This window comes from Embiotoca jacksoni, unplaced genomic scaffold (assembly GCF_022577435.1).
Source record: "Embiotoca jacksoni isolate LCO1_2020_lvr unplaced genomic scaffold, fEmbJac1.0.p SCAF_32, whole genome shotgun sequence".
Taxonomy (NCBI): domain Eukaryota; kingdom Metazoa; phylum Chordata; class Actinopteri; family Embiotocidae; genus Embiotoca; species Embiotoca jacksoni.
In genome coordinates this window covers 277,116-302,261 of record NW_027185384.1, presented here as the reverse complement: position 1 = coordinate 302,261, position 25,146 = coordinate 277,116, and the positions used below count along the sequence as shown (strand labels likewise).

The 25,146-nt window shown below is 45.4% G+C and overlaps 1 protein-coding gene across 8 annotated transcripts in view; it reads left to right on the top strand.

The window, feature by feature from the left end:
- Positions 1 to 25,146, top strand: part of ppp1r12a (protein phosphatase 1, regulatory subunit 12A) — a 49,376-nt gene extending 24,230 nt beyond the window's left edge. Inside the window, exons 4-28 of one of the 8 annotated variants that reach the window (XM_069164719.1) lie at positions 1,820 to 1,979; positions 2,660 to 2,804; positions 2,886 to 2,960; positions 3,104 to 3,195; positions 3,391 to 3,548; positions 3,837 to 3,925; positions 6,376 to 6,600; positions 7,360 to 7,451; positions 7,753 to 7,866; positions 8,818 to 8,970; positions 9,960 to 10,124; positions 10,669 to 10,815; positions 11,861 to 11,951; positions 12,429 to 12,596; positions 12,704 to 12,872; positions 14,957 to 15,078; positions 15,190 to 15,255; positions 16,767 to 16,783; positions 16,884 to 17,001; positions 17,076 to 17,264; positions 17,447 to 17,551; positions 17,662 to 17,709; positions 19,406 to 19,456; positions 20,734 to 21,033; positions 23,073 to 23,156. In XM_069164719.1, coding sequence (XP_069020820.1) covers positions 1,820 to 1,979; positions 2,660 to 2,804; positions 2,886 to 2,960; positions 3,104 to 3,195; positions 3,391 to 3,548; positions 3,837 to 3,925; positions 6,376 to 6,600; positions 7,360 to 7,451; positions 7,753 to 7,866; positions 8,818 to 8,970; positions 9,960 to 10,124; positions 10,669 to 10,815; positions 11,861 to 11,951; positions 12,429 to 12,596; positions 12,704 to 12,872; positions 14,957 to 15,078; positions 15,190 to 15,255; positions 16,767 to 16,783; positions 16,884 to 17,001; positions 17,076 to 17,264; positions 17,447 to 17,551; positions 17,662 to 17,709; positions 19,406 to 19,456; positions 20,734 to 20,871 — 2,897 coding nt within the window. In that variant the 3' untranslated portion in view covers positions 20,872 to 21,033; positions 23,073 to 23,156. Of the gene's footprint in view, positions 1 to 1,819; positions 1,980 to 2,659; positions 2,805 to 2,885; positions 2,961 to 3,103; positions 3,196 to 3,390; positions 3,549 to 3,836; positions 3,926 to 6,375; positions 6,601 to 7,359; positions 7,452 to 7,752; positions 7,867 to 8,817; positions 8,971 to 9,959; positions 10,125 to 10,668; positions 10,816 to 11,860; positions 11,952 to 12,428; positions 12,597 to 12,703; positions 12,873 to 13,207; positions 13,361 to 14,956; positions 15,079 to 15,189; positions 15,256 to 16,766; positions 16,784 to 16,883; positions 17,002 to 17,075; positions 17,265 to 17,446; positions 17,552 to 17,661; positions 17,710 to 19,405; positions 19,457 to 20,733; positions 21,034 to 23,072 lie in introns of those variants that run through there. The other 7 variants (XM_069164720.1, XM_069164721.1, XM_069164722.1 and 4 more) reach the window with 7 other exon arrangements.

Below are 25,146 nucleotides of genomic sequence, written 5' to 3'. Positions count from 1 at the left end.
AGTTAAGATTGGGTTTTTCTACTATAACACACTGTACCCATACCTCACTTTCTCTTGCATGTCAAGTTGAGGTGAATTTGGCTTGAATTAGGGCATTTATTGGCACTTTTTGTTCTTTAAATTTGTTACTAGTTAGTATTCTTTGTACATTTGGATGGAAACCAAGCAAGTCTGTGATGCCAAAAAAATTGTAATGATAATAATTCACTTTATTTGTACAGCACTTTTTCTAAATTTGGGTTAAAACAGGACAACAATCTGAAATCAAATCAAATGTTTGGGTATAAAGAAATAAAAGTGGATTCCTAAACTCAGCCAAGGCTCCCTGATAAAAGTGTTTTAAGAAGAGAAGTAGAAAGTACAATTCCTTTTGTAATATTATGCAGTGTTTCAGTCTGAGTGACACTTTCTCACTTGTAATCTTGAAACATATCGTCTAGTTATTCATTTAGCTGAAGCAGGGTTTGATTTCTGACTCATGAACATAATAATACAAAAAAAGTGACTAACACTTTGGTCGACATTACTGCTGCTTCACTGACCAGACAGCCGCAGCGAGACGATAGTCCCTTCCCCGTCTGTCCCCAAAAACGCTGCTCTGTTTGAAATGAAACTTGAACTCCAGTCAAACATACAGTCAGACGCTGAGTCATCATTCTTCCCACTTGGTTTCACTTTCTTAGACTTCAGCTCACTAATCCTCTTAATGAGCAACATGTCCAGTCTCAGACAAGTGTTACTGTCGCCTGGTTCGGTTTAAGCTTTTGTGTGTGTGTGTGTGTGTGCGTGTGCGTGTGCGTGTGCGCGCGCGCGTTTGCGTGTATATAGATTGTTTTTCCTCTTTTGTAGAAATCAAACGAGAAAGTGTCTCACCGTCTTCTGTCGCGCTTCTGCTCCTCTCCAGCTTGCTGATGCTAAAACCTCTGGGCGACGGAAGACTTCCCCTCTTCCTGCTCTTTTTCTCCAACCAGACTCGCAGACACAGATGTCCTTTCGTCGGGTTGAAAGCTCGCGGCCGTCTTAAAGCTTTCTGGGGTGTCAGGAAATGAGTGACGATGTATCCATGGGACAAAAACCAATAAGATCAGCTGAGGCTTTGGCTCCTTTCCCGGAGCACTTTTATTTTATTATTATTATTTTTTATTTTTTTTGCATCATTGTTTATGTAGCTCGGCTCAGTTAACGCTCAGCTGAAGAGTCAACCATTTGTGCAGCGTTGCGTTTCGGCCCGTCTTGCGTTCCAACCAGGTGTCAACAAGACAATACCGGCCTGTTTCCCCCCCGCCGCCCCGCATGCAAAGCGTATAGCTGAGACACACTGACCCACTTAACCGGCTGAGCTCTGTGTGTTCGCAGCCTCTATTTTATTGTTGAATTGACAGATTATTGGCACAAAACTGCTCCCAAAGGCAGAACAAGAGCTTGGCAACACCCTAGTATTTAGAAAAGAAAATGGTGCCAGAATAGTGTTTGACTAGGTTTTTTTTGTGTTTTTTTTTCCTTCTATAAAACTTTTAAAAACAAAGAGTTTAAGCAAAGTACAGGGGTGCGTGGATTTTGGGGAACGGCTGTCCACATTGTCACAGCAGTGTTTTAAATATGCAAAGATTTATCTCATTGTTCCAAATTGAAATGTTTTCTCTTCTCTCGTATGTCATGAAATGTACTCCAAACATTCACATCCCTCCGTCTGGTTGTCCCCGTTCTGTCTCTGTCCCTGTCCCTGTCTCTGGGTTCAGTGTGACAGCTACCTCCTAGAGTAGCAGGCCAATCCCTGGATGGCACTTTTACAGTAGCGGCCTTTCTCTTGTCTCACCAGGGGTGGACATCGAGGCAGCCCGGAAAGAGGAGGAGCGGATCATGCTGAGGGACGCCCGGCAGTGGCACAACAGCGGCCAGATCCAAGATGTCCGGCACGCAAAATCTGGAGGAACGGCTCTCCACGTAGCTGCTGCGAAAGGATACGTCGAGGTTTTAAAGTAAGACGTTTTTTTGTTGTTGTTGTTGTTGTTGTTGAAGGTAAAGACGTTGGAATGAATGTGTAACACATTTATAGCCTGTTGTTTCACGTATCCTCTCCTGTGTGTTACTTTAAATACATGCTGTTTATAGACACTTAGCATCAGTTGTTTGTTTTTTTTTTTCTTTGCTAGTACCAGACATATCTCGGCCTCTGCATCCCGTCATCCCGCGTTGTTCCGACATTCTCTCCGTGGGTTGTTAATACAGCCACAGCGCTCGAGGATAGGAACCGCGTCTGTCTGTCCATCTGCTCCGGGAAGCTCGCCAGCGCACTCCGCTGCCATAGATAGCTCTAAGATATCCGATGTTGAGCGCAACGCTGCCGTACACGAGAAGGGGGGGATCTGAATGGCGCCCCCCCCCCCCTCCCCCCACGCCCCATCGTGCCAGATTTATTGGTTGAAATGTGTCCGCCTCATCCCGCTTTGCGAAAGGATGACTAAAATATTTGGGATTATATCTTGCGGGATGGACTCTCCCCAAATCTGAGCTGGGGGGGTTACAACACTGACGCACTTCTGAAATCCCGGGACCCTGGCAGCACCTCCGAAGATCAGTTTACAGAATCAAATCCGAGAAGCACAATCTGCTGATTCAAAACCAAAACTATGTTTCCTCTCCCTCTCTCATTGTGCAGGCTTTTAATCCAAGCGGGGTATGATGTAAATATTAAGGACTACGACGGCTGGACTCCTCTACATGCAGCATCACACTGGGGCAAAGAGGAGGCATGTAGGATACTGGTGGAGCATCTATGTGACATGGACCTCATTAATAAAATGGTGAGTGACCGGGAGCGTCGGGAATCCTGTCGCCTCACGTCCCGTGCGATCCTGAACTCTCACCGTGTTTCTGTCCCTCAGGGCCAGACACCTTTTGACGTAGCAGACGAAGATGTTCTGGGATACTTAGAAGAACTACAAAAGAAGCAAAATCTGGTGAGTGAGATATATTTTGCACCTTTCAAAGAAACCTGTGAAACTTGGACGAGTTCTTTAAGAAATGTTGTGCAAGTTTCCGTGGAAATTCTGAAATCTGATTTTCTGTCTTTGCTGTTTTTTTTTTTTTTTTTTTCTTGCAGCTGATTGGCGAGAAGAAAGATGTTAAGAAATCTCCTTTAATTGAAACAACAACCACGGGGGACAACAACCAATCACTGAAACCACTCAAGAGGTAAATAGTTTAAAAACAATCAATGGAAACCTTTTACTGACTCAGTTTTAGCATAATTAAGTTTGGTTCAACCATTACATTTTTCATCTTCTTTCATTCAGTTTTACATACATTCAGTCTTCCATCCTCCCCTTCCACCCTCGTGCTGCAGTTTTTTTTTTTTATTATTTTGTGTGTCAAATTCGTGCGTTGCAGCAAAGAAACGGTTCTTCTGGAGCCGGAGAAGAGCGCTCCCCGCATCGAGACCTTAGAACCGGAGAAAGTGGATGAGGAAGAGGAAGGGAAGAAGGACGAGTCGAGCTGCTCCAGCGAGGAAGAGGAGGAAGAGGATTCGGAGTCGGAGACTGAAGCAGGTAGTGTGTGTGGGATCACTGAATCTAAAGCCAAAGAATTTTCTGTTCGACCACCCACTTAGTTTTAGGCAAATTTAGACTTGGAAACATCATCCGATTTTATCATTCTGCAATTCATGTGTGCTTTCTACAGGGAATTCTAAATATATTTAGTCACCACAATCTGTAAGCCGTTTTTTTTTTTTTTTTTTTTTTTTTACCTTCTCTAATTCTCACACTTTTTTTAAAAATTGAATTGAATTTCGATTGAATTTTTTTTTTTAAATTTTATTTTTTTATCTCCTTCAGACAAGAGCAAGCCGCCAACAGCGGTGAGCAACACGACGCCCGGCTCCACCAGCATCACCGTCTCGCCTCCAACAAGCCCAACTAACCAGGTGACGACACCCACTTCACCAGTAAAGAAGGTGTGACCTGGTGAACTAGACTCTGACATCCCGCCCTCATCGGACGTTTAAAACATTCCCGCGGTCAGGCGCCGCCACGATGTCGCTCTTCTACCCTCCGACGGCTTCGAGTAGCGACTGCCCTCTTCCTCTGTTACACGAGTCCTTTTCTTCTACCAAGACGTGTTTGCGCTTCATACACAAATCAATTAAATCTTTTTATTTTTTTTATTTACTCGCTCTCAAACCTAGAACACAAACCTAATTTCACAGCCGACTGAAGAGACTTTGGGTTTACATGAATTACTTTCCAGTTCATATTCTAGGCCATCGCACAAATAGTTCTTCCTGGTTGGGATTCGCTCTTTAAGGTGGAGCTAATGGACGTCACAGAGAGATTTGAGACTTAAGACTAGTTGCAGTGGATGCTGTTCGCCATCTTCACTAGAAGACTGTCCAGGTATCAGGGGAGTAATAGTGTGTAGACTGGATTGATTGTGTGGTGGTGTAGTCCCGCTTTTGAGTCTGCTGCCCTCTGCTGGCCAAACGAGGCCAAAGCATTGAACTACAGTGAGGGTGGTAAATTTCTCCAAGGGCATGTCTGCTTCTCTCATCAAGCTTCTTCCTCTTGGCTGAAAATATGACCTGACGTTACTTCCACGTTTGACTGATTTTAAAATAGTTTGAATGGCCAGAGACTAGTCGTGGCAGGAGAGGAACGTTTGCAATGAAAATTTAGGAAAACCAAAATAAAGCCGTTAAAGCTGCAGACCTGTGAATGCACCTCAAATAGGAGGTCACCTTTCTGTTCGGAGTTTTATTCGTTACACTGACTGTCTGCGATCAGTGGCCACCGGTCCAACGCTTTCTGAATGTCGTTTCCGTTTTCTGCTTCTTTTTCTTGCAAAGAGCTTCCAGTCCTTATTTGAAGCCTAGCGCTCACACCCCACAGTGTCTCCTGTCTAATAAGTGAGCAAAACATTAACCAGATCCAATATGTATTGATCTGTCACTTATTCCAGCTGAGAAAAATAATGTCCCTCTCCCCCTTTAGTTCAACAGTAAGCATTGTGTGGTGTGACTAGGTCTTTAAAATACCTGTCCTTGCGCATAAAGTGTGTTTCTTTTGCTGCTGCTTCTGTCTTATTCTGGCTTTTTTTTTTTTTCTTTCTCTTGTTTCAACCCCCCCTTGCCCTCCCTCTCTGCATCCTTCTCATCCTGGGCTCTGGTCTTTGGTTGGCTTTAGTGTGATTGTATTACTCCCCTCATGCCTGTGGCGGAGCCGGGCTGTCCTGCATTGTGGCGTCAAGGTTTGCGCAAAACTGGCATTTCTCTAGTGCCCAAAAAACCCATGGTGAGGCATTGGTGTGTGTGTGTGCACCAGAGTTGTTCGCTCATCCTACATGCACCTGCGCACTGACCAAGCACTAAACACTCCCCCTTAACCACGTTGGCCTTACCCAGATCAAACAGGGTTTTTTCCACTGGCCCGGGTTGGTCTGCTTTCAGCACTAAACTGTGACGACCGCGGCCCCATTTCAGGTGAAGGCTGCGTGGACCGGCACCGCTCGGAAACCGACCTCCTCAGCACCTAAACTGTGCTGTAGACTAGAAAGAAATCACTGTGAAGCATCTCTGTCTTAATCTCTGAAGCTTCAACCCGAACCTCTGCGGTGTGGAGGTACCGGCTTTATTGGACTGTTTCCTTTCCTCCGTTAACTCACCGCCGATGTGAACTCGACGTAAGGGAATCTTTTATTGCGAAGAAATGCGTGTTCACCGCGGAGTTAACTGAGCAGTTCAGGTAAACTACTGCGGAAAAACACCCAGCAGGGCTGGAGTGGTCGCAGCTGTTCTCGGCGCGACGCGGCGTCACCGACCACCCACAGTGGAAAAACCCCAAATAGTGATTGAACTTTCCTTTGGCTGACTTTCACTCATCAACCGGACATGGTGTTGTTTTCACTCGTAGTGGACCGATGCACTGCCCTAATCCTTTCACTTTGTGTCTGCGTGGCGTCTGTGTTTTGTTTAGTTGCTCGTCGTCCTCCCGATTGTGGCTGAAAATGTAAAAGTGGCCAGACAATTAGCGAAGGGTATAAATTGGATGCTGAGACCCCAACAGGTTTAGAGGCCCACAGTCAGGACCATGATTTCCACTTCAGTCGTGGACTCGGGTACACGTGATCTCTCAGCTGGCATGTCCTTCCTTTTTATTTTTTTTTTTTTAATGTATCTAACAGGTATCATCCTTAAAAACTAAAAATTGCAGCCCTCCTTGAATAATCCAAACCATTCTTGACCTCTGTCCTGACCCGATTGAATTTTGTGTTACTCACCAATACGACTAAAAAAAAAAAAAAAATCTCATTTAACATCCTCATACTTGTAAAATGAAAAACTCTGCGTTAACTCGGCCGTCACCTTCTCCTCCCACTCAGGTCGCCCAGCCTGCTGGAAAGGTTTCGACTAAAGTGGAGGAGGACAGGAAGGACGAGTCTCCGGCGTCGTGGCGTCTCGGTCTGAGGAAGACGGGCAGCTACGGCGCGCTGGCCGAGATCACGGCCACCAAGGAGGCTCAGAGGGAGAAGGACACGACCGGCGTGATGCGCTCGGCCTCGAGCCCTCGTCTCTCCTCGTCCCTGGACAACAAAGACAAAGAGAAGGTCAGCAGAGGGATAATGGCACGCTTTTATTATTATTTTTTTTTTTTAACTTTCTCAGCGGTGTCTCTCCGACGCCACTTTGCCACCAAGATGTGCAGTTCGTCGGAGATATTTCATCCTTACTTCCTGTCTTTTCCCCAGATGTTGGAGCAGGGATTTACAGTATACAACATACAAACAAACAAACAAAAGCATAGAGGGGCTCGAATAATTACATGATAAAATTCAGTCACTGTCTTTCCGTCTTTTAGCTATATAATGATGATATTGAGTACACATTTATCCGCTGGCAACGATATACAGGTATTTGAAAAGTAAGAAGTCATTAATGCATTGGCTTTGTAAGGCAAGGTGAAATGTATTTCTGGAGCACTTTCCATGCCTGCAGGCAACACGACGCGCTGCAGGAAAACAAACAAAAAACCAGACATAATCGGGAGAAATTGGCCCAATCAGGCACTCTAACAACGATGAAGCAATCAAAAAGAACATGGAGGTTTCAACTGAAAGCCAAATTGAACAGAAATGTCTTGAATTGGGATTTCAAACTGTGCAGCGTTGTCTGAATCCTCAGTTCTTCTGGCAGCTCGTTCCACATTCTGGCAGAGCGGAAACCTCGTTTGAATTTTATAAAAAAAAAAAAGAAAAAAAGAAGAGGTTAGGAGGTTTATAGGAGGTCAGGAAAAGACTGAAGTACCGTTGTACATTATAAGGTTGAAAAATCCTTTTTTTTGTTGTTGTTTTTTTTTTGCTCCGCAGGAGAAGGACAAAGGAGCCCGGCTGGCCTACGTGGCCCCGACCATCCCCAGGAGACTGGCCAGTACTTCAGACATCGACGAGAAGGAGAACAGGTGAACTCCCCGGAGCCTCGCGGCTCTGTGCAAACACACACCGGCACGAGTGGCTACTGTTGCTCACTGCTGTGTGTGTGTGTGCGTGTGTGCGTGTGTGCGTGTGTGTGTGTGCGCACGTGTGCCCTGCATGGTGCGTGGCCTTAAGCACTTCAGTATTTGCGGTAGAGCCGAGCAGATTTCATGAATGGGGCTGAGTGAGCGAGGCGTAAAGGGACGGAAACGCACACGCATCTCCAGAATACACACGTCGGGGCTGTTGGAAGTTTTGGCGTACCATTGTAGCTTGTTGGTTCCCCAGGGACTCGACCGCTCTGATACGTAGCGGCTCCTACACCCGGCGACGCTGGGACGACGACCTGAAGAACAGCGACGGAAGCGCCTCCACCAACCGAACCCCCAGCTACCAGCGCAGGTTAGCCTCCGCCCCCGCCCCCACCCTCCCCCCTCCTCCTCCCCCTCCGCTGCAGTTCAAACCTCCGTCTCCCTCGTCCGGTCATCAGATCTGTGCTCCGTCGGATCTGACGCATATACGTCAGCGATTAGTTGTTTGATCCGTCACCTGCAGGACATTTTAATTTACATCATCAGAGATGTGTACGGACCCCCCCCCCCCCCCCCCCCCTCCTTCCCTCCCTCCTCCCCTCCTCCGCGCTCGCAGCAGCTACTGAGAAAGCCATGCAAATCAGCCCAGCGCCTCTCTACCACTGCCACAGTGTTTGTTGCATGACCGTACCCGTCCTGTCAGGTTGCTGTGCCACTGCAACGCATTACTCAGCTATTTTAACGAGCCTACGTACTGTCAGGTGAATCAGATGAATCGCATTCTCAGGGTTGTTATTTTTTTTTTTTTCTTTTAAATGGCACAGAACCTTGACATGGATTTATGCTGCGTTCATATCGTGTGGGAGAAATGCTGGTTTGTGAGCCACCGAATGAAATTAGCCTACTTTTCAGGTCGTAAAAGGCGGTTTGGGAACTCGTCACTTCTTGTGTTTTCCACAGGTTCCCGACACTACCAACCCAAACATCTTTGAATCTGGTGTAAAAAAAAATTCATCGCAAAACAAATAATCTTGCAAAAATTTGCCTGCGATTGTAACGGATAAAAAAAAAACAACAACGAAATATCTCCAAACATGATTGATCTCTTGAACTCTTCAAAAAGAGTTGCGTTCGATCCGGCTGCTCCTGTATGACATGAATGTGCCTCTAGTGTGTCAAAGCTTTAATAGTCTGAAATATGTATGTTTCCTGTACTGTGTGTATATATATATATATATTTATTTATATATATGTGTGTGTGTGCGCGCGTGCCTGCACCGCTAACATGCCTCTCTCGCCCACCTGCCTGCCAACACGCTAGCACGTCCCACACGCTAGCGCTAGGGCGGAGCGGCAGCACGCGGGACGTGCCAGCCAAGTCTTCGTCAACCTCCAGCTTGGACCCTAACACCTGTAATACTAAACCCTGGCAGCCACCCGCCTCCCACTACCAGTCTTACAGCATTTACCGCAGGTACACCAGCCTCCCCCGGGGGCACCTCCGTCTCCACACCCACCTGTCCTCTCTGCTCTGCTGGAGGTTCCACCAAGTGTTTGTTTTTTGTGTTCCCCAGGTTACGTGTGAATATTGGAAGACAAAACTAGTCTTCGTCTGGTTAAAATTAGGGGGCATCAATTTATCTTTCTATAAAAGTCGAATTTTAAGTTTCATGCAGGAAAATCAACTGGAGCAGAAGAGTGCAAGATTTTTTCCCACCCCCACCCCCACCCCCTAAATAAGTCTGTGAATCATGAATACCGAAGTCATCAAGTAATGCTGCAGTGCAATCAATGAACGTTTGTTCTGTTTAACTTTCACATAATCACCAATGGAGAATTTCCCTTTTTTTTTCTTCCATAAACTGTTGTTTCCAGCGATAACATAACTCTAAAGAATCAAAGCGTTTGTCAGATTTTTTAATGGGTTTTCCTTCAAACCGAGTTAAGAGTTCATGTTAACAAATACTGACGACCATGTTACAGCAGGCTTTGTTTATAACGCGTGTAAAGCCAACACTACTGTTAGCGGCCAGTTAAACCCAAAATGCAGCGCGTAGATTCACTGTGAAAGGAAGAAGTTTCAAACCGCTGCAATTAAAATGACCTCTGAAACTGTGGAAAACAAAGATGGCGGTCTGCTGCTCAGTCTTTAATTCACCAAACAAAAGCATGAGAGCAAATAGGGCATTCTTCCTGTAGAGAAAAGTAACTTCCCCTGACCCCTTTTTTTTCTTTTTCTTAATGAAATAAGTTGTGATTGGACAAAAGTCATAATGTTGATATGACTGGAAAAGAAGCTGAAATATTTCAACAGTGAACCCACTTCAAGATTTTGATCTCAGCATCCAGCAACGTAATCGGCAGTGATCACACAGCCGCCTCCTCCTCCTCATCCTCACCCTCCTCCTCCTCATCCCGTCCTCGTGTCCCACATTGTCTCACCGGCGGCTCTCTATCCTGCAGCGGCTCTTTCGGCAGAAGACACGAGGACCTGGGCTCCTCAACCACCTCCTCCTCCACGACCACCACCACCTCCTCGTCTGTTACCTCGCCCACAGGCCATCGCAGCCTGCTCTCCAGCCTGGGCTCCTCCTCCACTCGCACTGGCTCCACCAGTCTCACCAGCAGGTACAGCCTTCAGCACCCGGTGCCGGAAATCACACCGAATATTTGATGCAGCCATTATTAAAAAAAAAACAATTGTTTAAGTACGTTTCCAACGATGCGTCATATGTGCAGTTGCTGTTACGTCAGCAGGGTTAGGATGAGATAAGTCTGCCTTTTTATTTAATACAGTTCAGTTTAGATGCTTAGCATATATACCTGTAATTCAAAATAAGTCTGCCTTTTTATTGCATTGGGTTTGTAGCCCTAGTTGCCCTTTTGTTGCCCTCCTTTTCTTTCATTTTTTTTTTCATCTTATTAACAATTCATGACTATTTTTCTGCGATTTGAAATTTGACTGGCTCAAAAATTAGCAAAACTTTGGGTCGCAATTTAATGACTTAAGAAAAATGCTGGATCAGTTGTGGACCGCCAGTTTGTTGCTTTTTCTGTTAATTTCGAACAGGTTTTTTACTAAATATATAATTTACTAACCGATGTTTATTAAAAACCGAGCTGCTGAAGTGACGTCTGTCAGTCCACATGTGAAACGTGTTTGTGTGAACAGGTACTGGTCAGAGGAGAGTGCAGAGAGGGAAAAGGAGAAGGAGAAGGAGTCCGCCGCGGTCATCCCCACTATAAACACTGGCTCCACCACCACCACATCGACCACTACCACCGCCATATCCACCACTACTGGCCCCGAAAGACGCAGGTAACACAAACACGCACAGAACATATGGCCATTTATGATAATGCTTTTTTTTTTTTTAATTTTTTATTATTATTATGTTTTAACCTAGTTTTGATCTTTTAACATCTGAAAACATGCCCTTAATGCAAAAACGTAATTATATTGGTTGATCTGCTTTTATGTAAAAATTAACAGTCTCCTCTGGATCAATGGTAAAAATTCACGTTTTTATTTGATGTCGGTGGCTTTTTAAAATATACAACCGTCAGCTTATTGTTATCAAGCTTAGATAAGATGGATGCATTATCATCATTTTGTTTACTTACACACAATTTGTATATTTATTACTCTTATACGTTTTGGGTTTAGTGGAGACTTTCAACTTCCCATGTTGTGTTTTCATCCAAACCAATTTTTTTTTTGTTTTTTTACTACACATTTCTTTATATGTTTTCCAGTTGAGAAAGCTTTGACATTGCTGCAAAGTATTTGCCGTAAGCGGCTCCGGTAAAACATTGCCGTGAACTGGGAATCGGCCTCCTTTCGATGGAGACGGTAACTCCGGATGCTTCTGCTGCTTCTGTTTGAGAGCCGGGATGCGTTTTGATCTCTGGCTCCTTACAGACGTTGTGGGAAAGGGAGTGAGAGTGTGTCTGTGAAAGAGGAAGCATGCGAGAGACGTCTTCCCGACACGGCGCTGAAATAAGCCACCTGTCTCGGTGGGAGTGGGGCAGGGCTGCTCCACCGCCTCGGCCTGCTGCAGCGACTTCTCCTTATAAGGAAGGTGGGCAGAAGCAGCGCATTTCCCTCAAGGCCGAGGATCCTTTTCTGCACCGAACGACCTCGCGCTTCTGTATTTCCCGTTGAAACTGAACTGAAACTTTTGAAACCGAAGCACTTTAGAAACTCGGCCGCATAAAGTGCTCGGGATAATAGCGGATGTGATGACGATTATGGAGCAGATGAAGATGAGTCTTGACAGTTTTCATGCCAGCGGTGATTATTTGGACATATGTTGCTCAAGTGTTTGTTGACCTGTATGTTTGTGTGTTTGTTTGTTTGTCAGGTCATACCTGACGCCCGTGAGAGACGAGGAGTCCGAGTCTCAGAGGAAAGCTCGCTCCAGACAGGCTCGTCAGTCGAGGAGGTCCACCCAGGTGAGTTCACCTCCATCACCCTGCGTATTATTGACACTTTGTCTTTCCTATCTGATTAAAATTAGTCATTAAAAGTGCTAATCGGCAAAATGACAGTGGAGTTCGACGTCGAAACAAAATGGTGACCCTGGTTACCACTGGTTTTATAGCCATGAACTGTTTAAATAAAGTTCTCTTTGTTGAGACAGAGCAGACTTTCTGTGTACACAGGTAGCTCTTTGCTTCTATGCTTGTTCAAAGATCTTTTTACAAGCTGACAGTGCGAGTTCAAAAGTGAGTTTGAGCTTCGTCCTGTCTAAAAACAAAAAAAAACTATGGAACTCCACAATAACACAAAATGTATAGTCAAAAATCAGACATGAAGGACTAATTCTACTGCAACTCTAAAACTCATGACGATAATAATAATATTGTATTTATGAAAGAAGAAAAATCCTCCAAGCGGGAAAGAAAGATAAATCCACTCTCTTGTTTTAGGGTGTGACTCTGACTGACCTGCAAGAGGCTGAAAAAACAATCGGCAGGAGTCGTCCACTGAAGACCCGGGAGGAGGAGAAGGAGGAGAAGGAGAAGCAGGACAAGGAGAAGAAGGAGACGGAGACGAAGGAGGACGACTACCGATCGAAGTACCGCAGCTACGAAGACGTACGTTTCTCCTCCTCGTTTACGAGTCGTGCTAATTTACAGCGCGGCGTCTTCGGGCGCTCTCACCCGCCTTTATTTGTCTTCCTCGTGTCTCCCCCCCCTTCCAGCGCTACCGGACTTCGTCTTCCACCTCCTCCATTTCCGCGCTCAGCACTGCCTCCACCCCTTCTTACTCGAGCACCATATTGTCCTCCAGTTCGAGCTCCCTCAACAGGCCGAACAGTCTGTCGGGCATCACCTCGTCCTACAGCCGCTCCTCCAGAGACACAGAAAAAGGTCAGTACCCTTTTAATTCTTTTAAATCTGAAAAAAATACAGAGAAAGTGCTTTTTTTCTCTCTCTCTCTCTCTCTCTCTCTCTCATATCACACGCACTTAAAACTGAAAAGTAAATTTTGATGGCTGCATATGTGTCCTAAAGGAACGGGACGGCCTTACAGTTATCTAAAGCTCTTTAAAACTCATATGATAATGCAACCAGCAACATTATTGTGCTTTAAAACTTAAATCTGCTGCCTGTTTGTTTGTGTGAAGTCACAAACTGCTTTATTGTCTGTACTCAACCGAACTTTTTGCTGCTGAACAATACAATTTATTTTTTGCAAATTCTAGTGTAATATGGTAGCAGGTATGTGGGCAATAACCCGGAGCCCCGGCTTCAACTAGTCTCTTTACGAACCCGAAGAAAGATGGCACCAATCTTTACATCCACGTCTTCACAGAATCTCAGATGATACCCTCGAAAAACAACTTCACTTCGTCTCCTCTTTGCTTTTCTGCAGAACGGCAAAGAAAGCTTTGTGATTGCTTTTGAAACTGTGCAGTGATCATAGAGCGAAAAGCTTTTCTTCTGCAACTTTTTTTTTTTTTTCATATAACACACGGCAGAGATTTGCCCTCCAAAGCTCATACCTCCGGTATTTATAGGCAGAATGGTGATGCATGAAATGGATCTGAAGTATCTGAAATTTGAAGTTGAAAACAAATGTGATCAAAATAAAATGGAATTTCTGCACGTGTGGATAAAAATGGTATAAGATAAAGGACTGATCTGAAAATGCTCCCCGAGTTTATTGATTCGTCATTTCACCGTGTCGGCACATAACGAGGGATCTGATTGAGGCTGCAAATTGACACGTTACCTCGGTGGTGCCGTCAGAATTAAAGTGCAACTCCCTCACAGGGTTCAAACCCGTGTCATGTTTGAACTCGAACACGGCTGCCGTGGCAACTTCTTTTCACAGCTGCCGAAACGGCCATCTTTGGCTCGCTCGACTATCATCACACCGGGAGGTGAAGCAGCTCCGATATAAAGCCATATAAGCACACAGACGCACGGCGGCTGAATCCCACCTGAAGCTGGTGTCTCTCTCTCCCTCTTTCTCTCTCTCCACATTCACAAGGGCGAACCGCCACACAGCTGATTAAGAGCAACCGGACAGAAAGGGAATCGTGTTGCCTTTTTAAATGAAGAGCCTCTTCTATTAACGAATAAATCCACGAAACGTCTCTGGGAAAAGTAGAAACTGAAGGAAACACTGAGCACTTTGTTCTGTGACCAAAAAGCCCTTGTTTTTCTCTCTCTCCCTCTCTCTCTCTCTCTCTCTCTCTGCCTGCCCCCCCTCCCACACTGTGTGTGTGTGTGTGTGTGTGTGTGTGTGTGTGTGTGTGTGTGTGTGTGTGTGTGTGTAAACAGATGGACCGGATGAGATGAGAAATGGTTTTGAACATGTTTCAAAAGACATCTAATTGTCTAAAATCATCGAGGACCAGATGTACTGTAACTACAGTTACTTGAATGAGCTGTCAACTTTTATTTCTTTCTGGAGACATTTGTTTGAGGGACAGAAGAGGGAACGCTCAATTTTATAGGTGTTTTCCTCTTCATTCAGATCAGACCGGCACATTCGGGAACTTTGGCTTTCAGCGCACGGATCCTTTTTTTTTTTTTTTTTTTTTTTTTTGGGGAGGAGGAAAAAAGTTTAACTTGATCTCGTCACGTCCTAAATATTTGACGTGCTACCATAGCATGCTAACTAACGTCAGCTCTGACAACTGACCGAGCTGCATTATAACCCACAGCGTCCCGTTGTCTTCCCTTGTGGCACCATAGTTCTATCAGGATCTTTTTTTTTTTTTTTAGGACATCACAAATCAGAAATGAGAGTTTTTCCACATTGTTGGTGCAACTCCCGTTCCCGTTTTAAAACCGGTTAGTTTAAAGCAGAAGTTTGGCGCAAAGCCTCAGCTTCCGCCGATCCTCCCGTTGCCGTCGATGCAGTATGCCGGATTGTTTCCGTGGCAGCGTTTTTGATTGTATTAACAGCAGTCGTTGACATTCTTCTCCGTTCGGTGGGACAGAAGCGGACAGAAAGGACGAGGAGAAGGAAGGAGAGGACAAGTCTCAGCCCCGCTCCATCCGGGATCGCAGGCGGCCCCGCGAGAAGAGACGCTCCACCGGGGTCTCCTTCTGGACTCAAGATGTAAGCGAACTTTCAGGAGGATTTTAATTTGAAGTATTCGTGGCGCGGCGGTTTGTTGACTCACCGCAACAACTCCAAGGCTGATTTTTTTTTATTTTTATTTCACTCCAGGGGGATGAAAATGACCCTGATCAGCAGTCTGACTCAGAGGAGGGCAGCACCAAGGGAGACCCACAGGTAAGTCTACACACACACACACACACAGACAGAAAGTATATTAAACTGACTTCAATAGGAGCCCTCCAGCCTGTCAACCAAATCAAACTATTGCTTTTCTTGTACGCCCTTCTGCATTCGCTCTCTATTCCGGTCCTTTCCTCTGGTCTCATCTCGTGTGCCGTCGAGGCCAAATGAGGTCCCCTTGTCTTTGATGTTCAACCCCCTCCGTCCCGCACCGCTCTGATTTCCTCCCCTCCTACTTAACTTTCCTCCTCGCCGTCTGCTGCCTTTTGAATTTTTATTGCTCCCCCGTTTTCCATCTTCCGGTGATTGTCTGGTTGCCGAGGTGACCCTGGAAGCCAAAAGTACTCTCCGCCGTAGATCAGTAGGTTTTCAAAACATGCACACGCACAAAAGGGAAGGAAGTTGGGGTCTCTGGGGTCAAAGCGCACACATAAATGAGATGGTGAAACTTAAGAAGAACTTTTGAACCCTCAGTGGGTTTAAGGGACTTTTTCAACCACCTTAAGCCAAAATTGACTTGTAAGAAAATGATGTTGAACTCCTCTGGTTCCTGAAATGAAAATAAGAAGCATAAATAAGAAGCATAAATATGCCGTGGAGTCTAGTTAAATTGGCAGAGAGGGCAGCATTGTGCTGATATGGCTGGCTGGGTGAACTTCCTGTTTGGATGGTAGTGTGTTTTACAGAGAAAGCAGACAGTTGTCATTAGAGTACAATTATCAGGAGACTGCCAGACATCACTTCCAGCAGGACGGTGAAAAGGGTGGAGCAACCACAAGGAAGGAAACGGTAAACAAGCAGTTATCTCTGCGTGGAGACACGAACAGGAGCACCTCTCAAGTCACTTCTTTACAACTCTTAAATACAAGTAGTCTTTTTAAAAAAAACTCCTCCAGAGTTATTTTTTTAATATTCCTACATAAAGATCCAAAAACGAGACGGTTGCTTTGTCGTGATGTCCAGAATACGTTTAAAACTCTCCCGTGTACTACGTCTCCAGTCGAGCAGCGAGTAGCACCGAGGCCGGCCGTGTATCTGATCACATTTTCCTGGAATCGCTCTCGGGTCTTCTCGACTCGGATTGTAGCGTTGCCGTGTCGCCGCCCTCTGATCCGTCTCGGGAAGGACACGGCAATTTAAAAATAGCTGGAAGACCAAACCTGGCGACCTGACTGACCTCCCTATCTGATGTCTGGCTCCGTTCTCGTGGGAGGGGGGGGGGGGGGGGCGCTGCCTTTGAGCGCGGCGGGCCTGGGGACGCAGCGGGCCTCCAGGCTCTGGCTGGCTGGCGTGGCAGCTGTTCAGGGATTACTGTGCATGTATTTGCATGTAGAGCAGCTTGCTGGACTGCAATGGGAGTCGAGGTCGGGTGATGAGGCTGCAGTCTGAACTGATTTCATCCCTCTGTTCCGCTTTTGTTTACGTTCATAAATACCTTCCGATTTAATGCAATTTATAACACAAAGCGGTTTAACAAATGCTCTCGTGTTTCCGTTTCCTTACAGAGTGACAGATTGTCCAGGTACGTTCTACCGCCTTCACTTCCTGTTCCTTCTAGTTGTTCATCTGTTTCGTGTCTCTGCGTCCGTTACAAAAACGAGCGCCTGCTATTACCGTTGCAGGAATGAGAGCACTTCATCCTTGGATCGCAACGACGCTCTTTTCAGCCGTAGCTACGGCGAGAGTCGAAGGCCGTACTCCAGCCGACTGGACAGAGACGACACCACTGACTACAAGAAGGTACACCTTTCTTTTGCGTAGCACTAAGTCACACCAATGTCTGCAGAGTTAATAGTATCTTGTCTTCATTTCAGGCTAATCATACTGGACGCAAGTTATACGTGTCTGATGCACAATGGCCCCAAAAATCTGAAGAAAACGATGCACGTATGAAATCTAGGGATCAAATTTCAGAAAGTCGCAGGGAGCCAAATCTGCGAGAAACTCTTGAGCGGACCTGTTGTCATGTCGGAGAACGCTGTTGCCATGGCGCCCCGCTTCAGGTGGTTTGCAGTGAATGTTTTTTTTTTTTTTTTTTTTTTTTTGTCCTCCCTCAGACGCTTCAGAAGGTCCCAGTAGAACTCGGTGTTGACGGTCCGACCCCGGGCCGAACACTGGAGGAACCGGACTTGATTGAATGGATTTGACTGTCACCCGCGCTGACCGTTGGGTTTTCTCTCTCCAGCTCTACGAGCAGATCTTAGCCGAGAACGAGAAGTTGAAGGCCCAGTTACGTGACACGGACCTGGAGCTGGCAGACCTGAAGCTACAACTAGAGAAGGCCACACAGGTACGCTGACCTCGCACGTCTTCAGCCGACCGGCACACATCTGGACGCGAGCGTTAAAGTTTCTGACTCGTTCGTTGTTTTTGTTTTTGTTTTGTTTGTTATTGTTGCAGAGGCAGGAACGCTACGCCGACCGATCACAGCTCGAGATGGAGAAAAGGGTAAAAACGCACTCTCGTTTAATAACCTGCCTCGAATGCAAAATATATATACCGCTCGTGTGTCTCGGACTAAATATAGAAGAAGGAAGTCTTTGTGTTACGTTTTCAAAGTATTGTCATTGAACTCGACCTGCTTTAAAACATCACAGTAACTCTGCCAATGGGTTTATGTCTGAAGGTAACAAGCAGGCCCCAATATCATCTGGGTGCTGGTATGATCTTACCCTGAGTTTTTGTTTTGTATCGGTCTCCTCTCTGCTGCTGGCTGTCACACATGCCCTCGTACCCGGGGTCAAAGGGCGCCTCCTTCCTTCCCTCCCTCCCTCCTTCCCTCCCCTTTTTCATTTCTTTCCCAGCCTCCTTCCTTCCCTGTCTCCCTCTTCTCCCTTCTCCTCCTTCCTTCCCTCCCTCCTTCTCCTCTGTCCCTCCTTCCCTCCCCTCCACTTCTCCTCCCTCCCTCCCTCCCTTTCTTCTCCTCCTTCCTTCCCTCCCTCTTCTCCTCCTTCCCTCCCCTCCACTTCTCCTCCTTCCTTCCCTCCCTCCTTCTCCTCCGTCCCTCCTTCCCTCCACACCACTTCTTCTCCCTCCCTCCCTCCTTCTCCTCCTTCACCCCCTCCCTCTTCTCCTCCCTCTTTCCTTCCTTCCCTCCTTCTCCTCCCTCCTTCCCTCCCCTCCACTTTTCCCTCCTTCCCTCCACACCACTTCTCCTCCTTCACTCCCTCCTTCTCTTCCTTCACCCCGTCCCTCTTCTCCTCCCTCCTTCCTTCTTTCCCTCCCTCCCTCCTTCCTTCCCCGCCACTTCTCCTCCCTCCCTCCTTCTCCTCCTTCACCCCCTCCCTCCTTCTCCTCCTTCACTCCCTCCTTGTCCTCCCTCCTTCCCTCCCCTCCACTTCTCCTCCCTCCTTCCCTCCACGCCACCGAGAACACTGCCACCTTCTCTTCCACCTGTTTTTGAACCTGTGGCAGCGTGTGGTCACCACTTCTCAATACTGCTTATGATACTTTTTATTTGTTTTGTATTTTGTGTGTGAAAGTGTGTCGACGTCATTTTGTGCAGGAAGTTGTGAACGATTCTTACAGTTTGTTAAAACTCCCGTTGAAACATCCCGTGCACGCGTGTTTTCCTGCTGTTTTCACTCGTCCAGTAACAACGCCCGGCGTCTTCAGCTGCAGCTCTGTTAGCCAATGACATCACCACCTGTAGATCCGTGAACTCCGTCCACTATTTTCCAGCCCCGTGCTGCAATCTGAACATTTCAGATGCTCATCATCATCATCATCATTCGCGTGTCATCTGTCCTCACAGCCTCTTATAATACGAGAATGTCTTCTTTTTTTTTTTTCTAACATCAGGAAAAAAAAAAGACATTCTGACGTCCCCGTTTCATTAACATCCAACACGTCTGCATCCAACACGTCTGCATCCAACACGTCTACATCCTCATCTCCTGACTCATGACAGACATACATGTAAATCCTGTCACACATCACTGAATATGTGGGTCTGAACTGGCTGTTGCTTGCAGACGCCTTCACCAGACGTGTGTGTGTGTGTGTGTGTGTGTTGTCCGCTGCACCCTCACCGTCTTCCACACGTGTGTGTGTGTGTGTGTGTGTGTAAAGCCTCCACTGAATGAAGTGTGTTTCTTTGCTCGTTGCCTCTGTATGATTTAACCCGCTGCCCTCCACCCAACAGGAAAGAAGAGCTCTAGAAAGGAAGATATCTGAGATGGAGGAGGAACTTAAGGTACCGACACACACACACACACACACACACACACACACACACACACACACACACACACACACACACACACACAGATGCATTAAGTGTGCTATTCATGATATTAAAATGAAGTGTCTTTGTATATATAAATCTGGATCACTCACATTTTCTTTGGTTTAATAGAAAGGGGCGGAGGGGGAGGCATCTTAAAAGCCACGGTGCTGAATATACGATATAAACTTGGGTCTTATGTTTGTAGTTTTGCCGGTTTTCTTTCTTTTTTTTTTTTTCCCCTAAGATCTGGAGACAATCGCTGCGACAAAGTCAGACAGATCGAGAAACGCGAGCCGTTAGACGATCAGACAAGGTGGTAAACAAATCGGCAGCTTATTCTAAGCCGCTTTATTTGGAGGTAAATCAAATTTCCCCCCCGACGTGCTCTGATTGTACGTCATGTGCTACTCGGGAGACATTAACGAAGGACAAACATTATATTTATATTTACCGTGACGCTGAACAGATAGAAGCGGTGCGTTTGTGTAGCTTCTCTCTCGAGTCACACGTTCCTGGGAGGTTCCTTAACCAGTTAGATTATTATTATTATTATTTGTTGTCTTTCTTCGGCTCGAGAAATGACGACTTCCCACAGATTTGTGGACGTTTTTTTTTTTTTTTGTTTTAAAGCCGTGCTGTGAGGAGACTCGGTTGTCTCCGTGGCAACGGGAGCTGTCAGAACACCTGTAAGTTACACTGGAACCCGAGTGTTGAAGAAACTCACTAGCCTAGCGACGTTAAGGCTACGTGCTGCGGATTAAACCCCCCCTCCACCCGCCCCGTCGTTAACTCTGTTGGTAGTTAGCGTTTAAACTCCTGCGCTGAGATCGACCAATTAAATGTTCCTTTTTCTGGGAGGGAAAAAAAAAAAAGGTTTTGAGAGAAGAGAGGAGCGTCGTCACTTTTCCATTCTGTCTTTACAAGCATCACGCCGAAGCAGAAAGCTCGTAGTAATCATTCCTTCGGTTTCCAAAGTCTGTCCCCATTATTCTAACAGTCTTCCTTTTCTGTTTCCCCCCTTTTTTTTTTCTTTTTTTTTCTTTTTTTTTGTTGTCCTTCCTTCTCTATTACTTTAAATTGTCCTGTCTCTCATTAATCCTTTTCTCTCTCCTGAAACACATTCTTGTCTCCTCTCTCTCTCTCCTCCCGTCCTCCTCCTTGTTGTCCTTCTCTCTGTTCTCCTGTGTTGTGCTTGTTCTTGTCCCCACTTCCACCCACCCTCCCTCCCTCCCCCTCCCCTGCAGAACCTCCCCCAGGTAAAGCAGGTTCAGGCCCTGCGGCAGGTTAAGGAGCGGCTGCAGGCTGAGAACCGGGCCCTGGCCCGCGTGGTGGCGAAGCTCACGCAGTCGGCCTGCAGCCAGCTGCCCGCCGTCGACCTCTAAATCCACGTCCGTCTGTCCACCACCATTTCCTCCTCCTCCTCTTCGTCTTCTTCGTCTTCTTCTTCTTCCTCCTCACTCTCCCAGCCCTGCCCCTCCCCCACCTTCTACCAACCCCCATCCTTCTCATGCTCCATTCGTGCTCTGCCCCGCACCCATAGACAGGCAGGTGTCCAGCCGCTCACCTTTATCTCTGGTTTTGTAAACTCCCCCCTTTTTCCTCTGCCTCCCCAGAGCTTTTTTTGTTTTGTTTTGTTGTTGTTGTTTTTCAGATTGGGGAGGGTGACTTTTTCTTTGTTTTTTTTTGTTTTTTTTTTTTTCCATCGGGACACTCTCCGTTTACAGCACACGACTGTCAGGTGCCTTCCGCACCTTTCACCAAAACTAAATCCTAAATCTATCAAACTAAACGAGGTCGATAAAGAAACCCGAGACGAAGCTCAGGTAAGTGTTGGGAGACGGTTTTAATTTCGCATCCCGTGCTGTAAAGGAAAGTGTCCCCCGTAGTTATTAGCGGCGACGCTTTCGTCGGAGGGGAGCTCGGATGTTCAGTTTGGCTTGTTCTGGCTTTATTTGCATGAAGTTGGCTTCCTGTGGCAGTTTTTTTTTTTTGTTTTTTTTGGTCCCAAATCTTCGGAGACTGAACTATTTTCTTCCCTCCTGTGTGTTTGGATTTGGACAGATGACATCAACGAAGTATTTCAGAGACCTGCATGCTACAGACGGGTTCATTTGGTTTCTTGCCCTGTGCTCCATCAATATGGGGTATAAAGTCAAATATGCATTCATGAGCTGAACTGTGGGGAGTTAAACTAGCGGTTGATTGTCATCTGTAATCAATGACTAACAGGTTGGTTGTTGTTGTTGTTTTTTTTTAAGTGGACTGAAATCTCCTGGGAGATTGTCAGTGTTGAACACGTTTTCCACACAGAGTCCTCGTCACCACGGCTTCTTCCAAAGAGTCAAAACGACGTCGGGGCGCTCGTTTATTTCTGCGATCACGTCGGAGAATCGACGACGTGCATTGATCCAAATTTTAAACCGTTACGCTTTTATTGTTCACAGGAAGTTTTGTTCAGTTGACAGTAAAGCTGCACAATTAACCGTAAGGGGAAAAACTGCAATCGGTTGACGCCTCGAAGATGGATCATTTTTTTTTAAATGACGACTCTGCCGCCGTTTTATTCGGGACATCGGACACATCAAAACAAGCGCTCCCACTCTCCCTCAGCCAGCGGCAACGCAGCCGTGAGCTCGGAGCGAGAGATGTTGTCCAGAGTTTGATATGCGGGTATCGTGACGGGCATCCTGCCGAGTTCTGCCCGCCCGCTGAGAACGAAATGCGCCTCGAAGCAGCGCGCGGGAGGCTGACGGAAAACTGAAATGATTTTCTTGCCGTTTCAATGCGATTTTTAATCAACTCTTGTCGGGTTCAGCGACGACGATAAATCACACGAAGTCTGTAGCTTCTCAACATTTTGAGTCGTCAGGGTTTTATTAGAGTCAGTAGCAGCAATTTAATCGATACAATTGATCTTAAATTTACGATATTTTTTTTTTACCCTCCCCCAATAAAAGTAATTTAATATTAAATATGTGCTAATAAAGAGCCCCAATCTGATAACGCAGTTTACTGAAAATTTGAAAAAACTCATTTGTAGTCTAAATCAATACTCGTCAATTCTGCGCTGAACATGCGTGTTAAAATTATGAATATATATATTTTGGCGTCCACTCAACAAATGTCTCCTATGAGACAACCATCCGCCGACCAGTGAAAACGTGACAGCGTCCTCTGTTGTGTGTATTTTTCCGGCTGCCGGTGAGCAGCCGTTCAGATTCTGCATGGCTTGTCTCAGGATCTTTGGCCTGTGGTGTGCCCGCTTTGGTTTTTTTTACTTTCTCTCTCTCTCGACTTGGAACAAAGTGGTTTATTTTTGTTTTAATATGCAAAAATAATAATAATAATAAAAAAAATAAAAATAAAAAAAAGACGACAACAAAACATGAGAGATGCTGTGTGACTCCCGAGATTGCCTTTTTTATTTTATTTTTTATTTTTTTACACAGGCTGCAAAATTAACAGTTTGTAAGACGGGCCTGACCGGTTTTAACGACGCATGTCTGCTGTCACGACTTGTCTAAAGACGTCTCCTCTCTTGTGTCTCTTCCTCCCGTCCCCGTTTCCTCTTATTCCCTTTCAGATGCTCCCAGACTTGAAAGCAGACAACCAGAGACTAAAGGACGAGAACGGAGCGCTCATTCGAGTCATTAGCAAGCTTTCCAAGTAGAACCAGACCCCCCCGCCCCGTCTTCTGCACCCCCTAGTCCCCCCCCCACCCCATGGCAGTGACTAATGGAATTGCACATTTAGATATTAATTGCAACAGACATCAGAGACAAGACTCCTTTTTTTTTTTATTTTTTTTTTTTATTTTTTTTCCTTCTCTCTCTCCCCCTCCTGACTCTTTAAAAATCTCCCTTTTGTTTTTTTTTGTTGTTTTTTTTTGTTGTTTTTTTTGCTCCTCCACCTTCACTGCAGCATCCATCCATCCATCCACCTCCGCCACTATGAACCCACCCGTGGCCGCTGTCCCGATAGAACCACTTGAGTTTACTTGAGCAAAAAAAAGAAAAAACTAAAAAAAATTCAACAACAAAAAGAAAGGAGGGTTGTGTGATCAGCATGTAAACGCGTTGCGGGCGGGGAAGCCTGAAAACTATTTAACCAATAAGCCTTAGTTGTACATAAAGAGAAAAAGAAAAACACTTGCATCGATCTCTCTCTCTCTCTCTCTCCTTTCTCTCTCGGCTTTCACCGAACAACAGATATTATCCAACACCTGATTTTATTTGTGCCACAATCTCTTATTTGACGTTTTGTTTTTTGTTTTTGTTTTTGTTTCCTCTTCCTGTGTTGTGTGCTGTGCAGTTACTCTCCCTCCCCTACCCCCTTGGAAAAAAGTGCCACTTCTGCCCATTATCAGCTCCTTGTGGCCCCACCCCCTTCCCTATCCACCCCCCCCCTCCCCTCCACACACACAGAGATCACCAACACCCCCCCCCCCCCCACCCACACACCCACACCCCCTTATTTTTGTACCTCTGTGTGTCTTCCTCCAAGAGGGAAAAAAAAAAATTATAGTTTTGAATTCTCGCTTTAGCGAAACGAGGCGGACCTGGTGGAATTAAGCTTTCACTGTATGTGCAATATGCATTTCTTTACTTTTTTTTTTTTTTTTTAATGCTTTAATGAGTCCATCACAAGTAGGATTTTTCACTCTTCCACTTCTTCCGCTTCCATCGCTCACTTTCTACCCCCTCTTTATTTTTTTTGTTTTTATTTTTTTTTGTTTTGTTTTAAGTTTGTAGTGTAGTCAGTTTATACTCCGTATTTCTCACTTTGTTTTAGCAGGTACTGAGTGACGCTGTATATACCTGTATGTATTTGTTTGAGACCAGCACATGGCATGCGTTTATGGTTCCCGTCTGTTACTATTAAAAGTATACAAATTCCAGAGGACAAACAGGTGTGTTTTAATTATTATGATTATTATTATTATTATTATTATTATTATTATTATTTGTTTTCTTTTTATAGTCTATAAAGACATTGGATACAGTACAGTAGAGCCTCTCTCTTTACACGGGATGGCTGACAGTGTTCAGTGCTTTTATTTTTATTTTGTTTTGCTTTATTTTTTTTATTTTTTTTTGCCAGTTTAAAATAAGTGTTCACATAATTGAGATACAAAAAAAACAACAAATAATCGCTTCACTACATTTCACTTTCATTGTATCCAGTATCTTGAAAGAGTTAATTTTGTTTCTTTGATTTGTTTTTGTTTTTTTTGTTTTTTTTTAAAGCTGTAGTATTGTAGCCAAGGTGTTGTCACTTAAAAAAAAATAAAAAATAAAAAAGAAGAAGAATATCTTAGGTATTGCTAACCCAGTCCTCTCTACAATGTCTACATGCACTGTCGATGCCATGTGAGGAGTCTTGATGTCAGGTTTAAAGCACCATCAAATATTCCATTAATCTGAAGACATTTTATGCATTTCAGTGGCCTTTTAAGGATATTTTTAGTAAAAGAAGTCACTGCAGATGGCCCGATGGCCATCTACTCTCTCTCTCTGTCTCTCTCTCTCTCTTTTTTTTTTTTTTTCTTTATTTTTCCCATCATCTTGTAAAATAGGTGTGTGGCTTAATACATGCAAGCTGTGCTGTGACTACCAACCACTGAAGAGTTCATTAAAAATAAACTTGTACATTGTAAA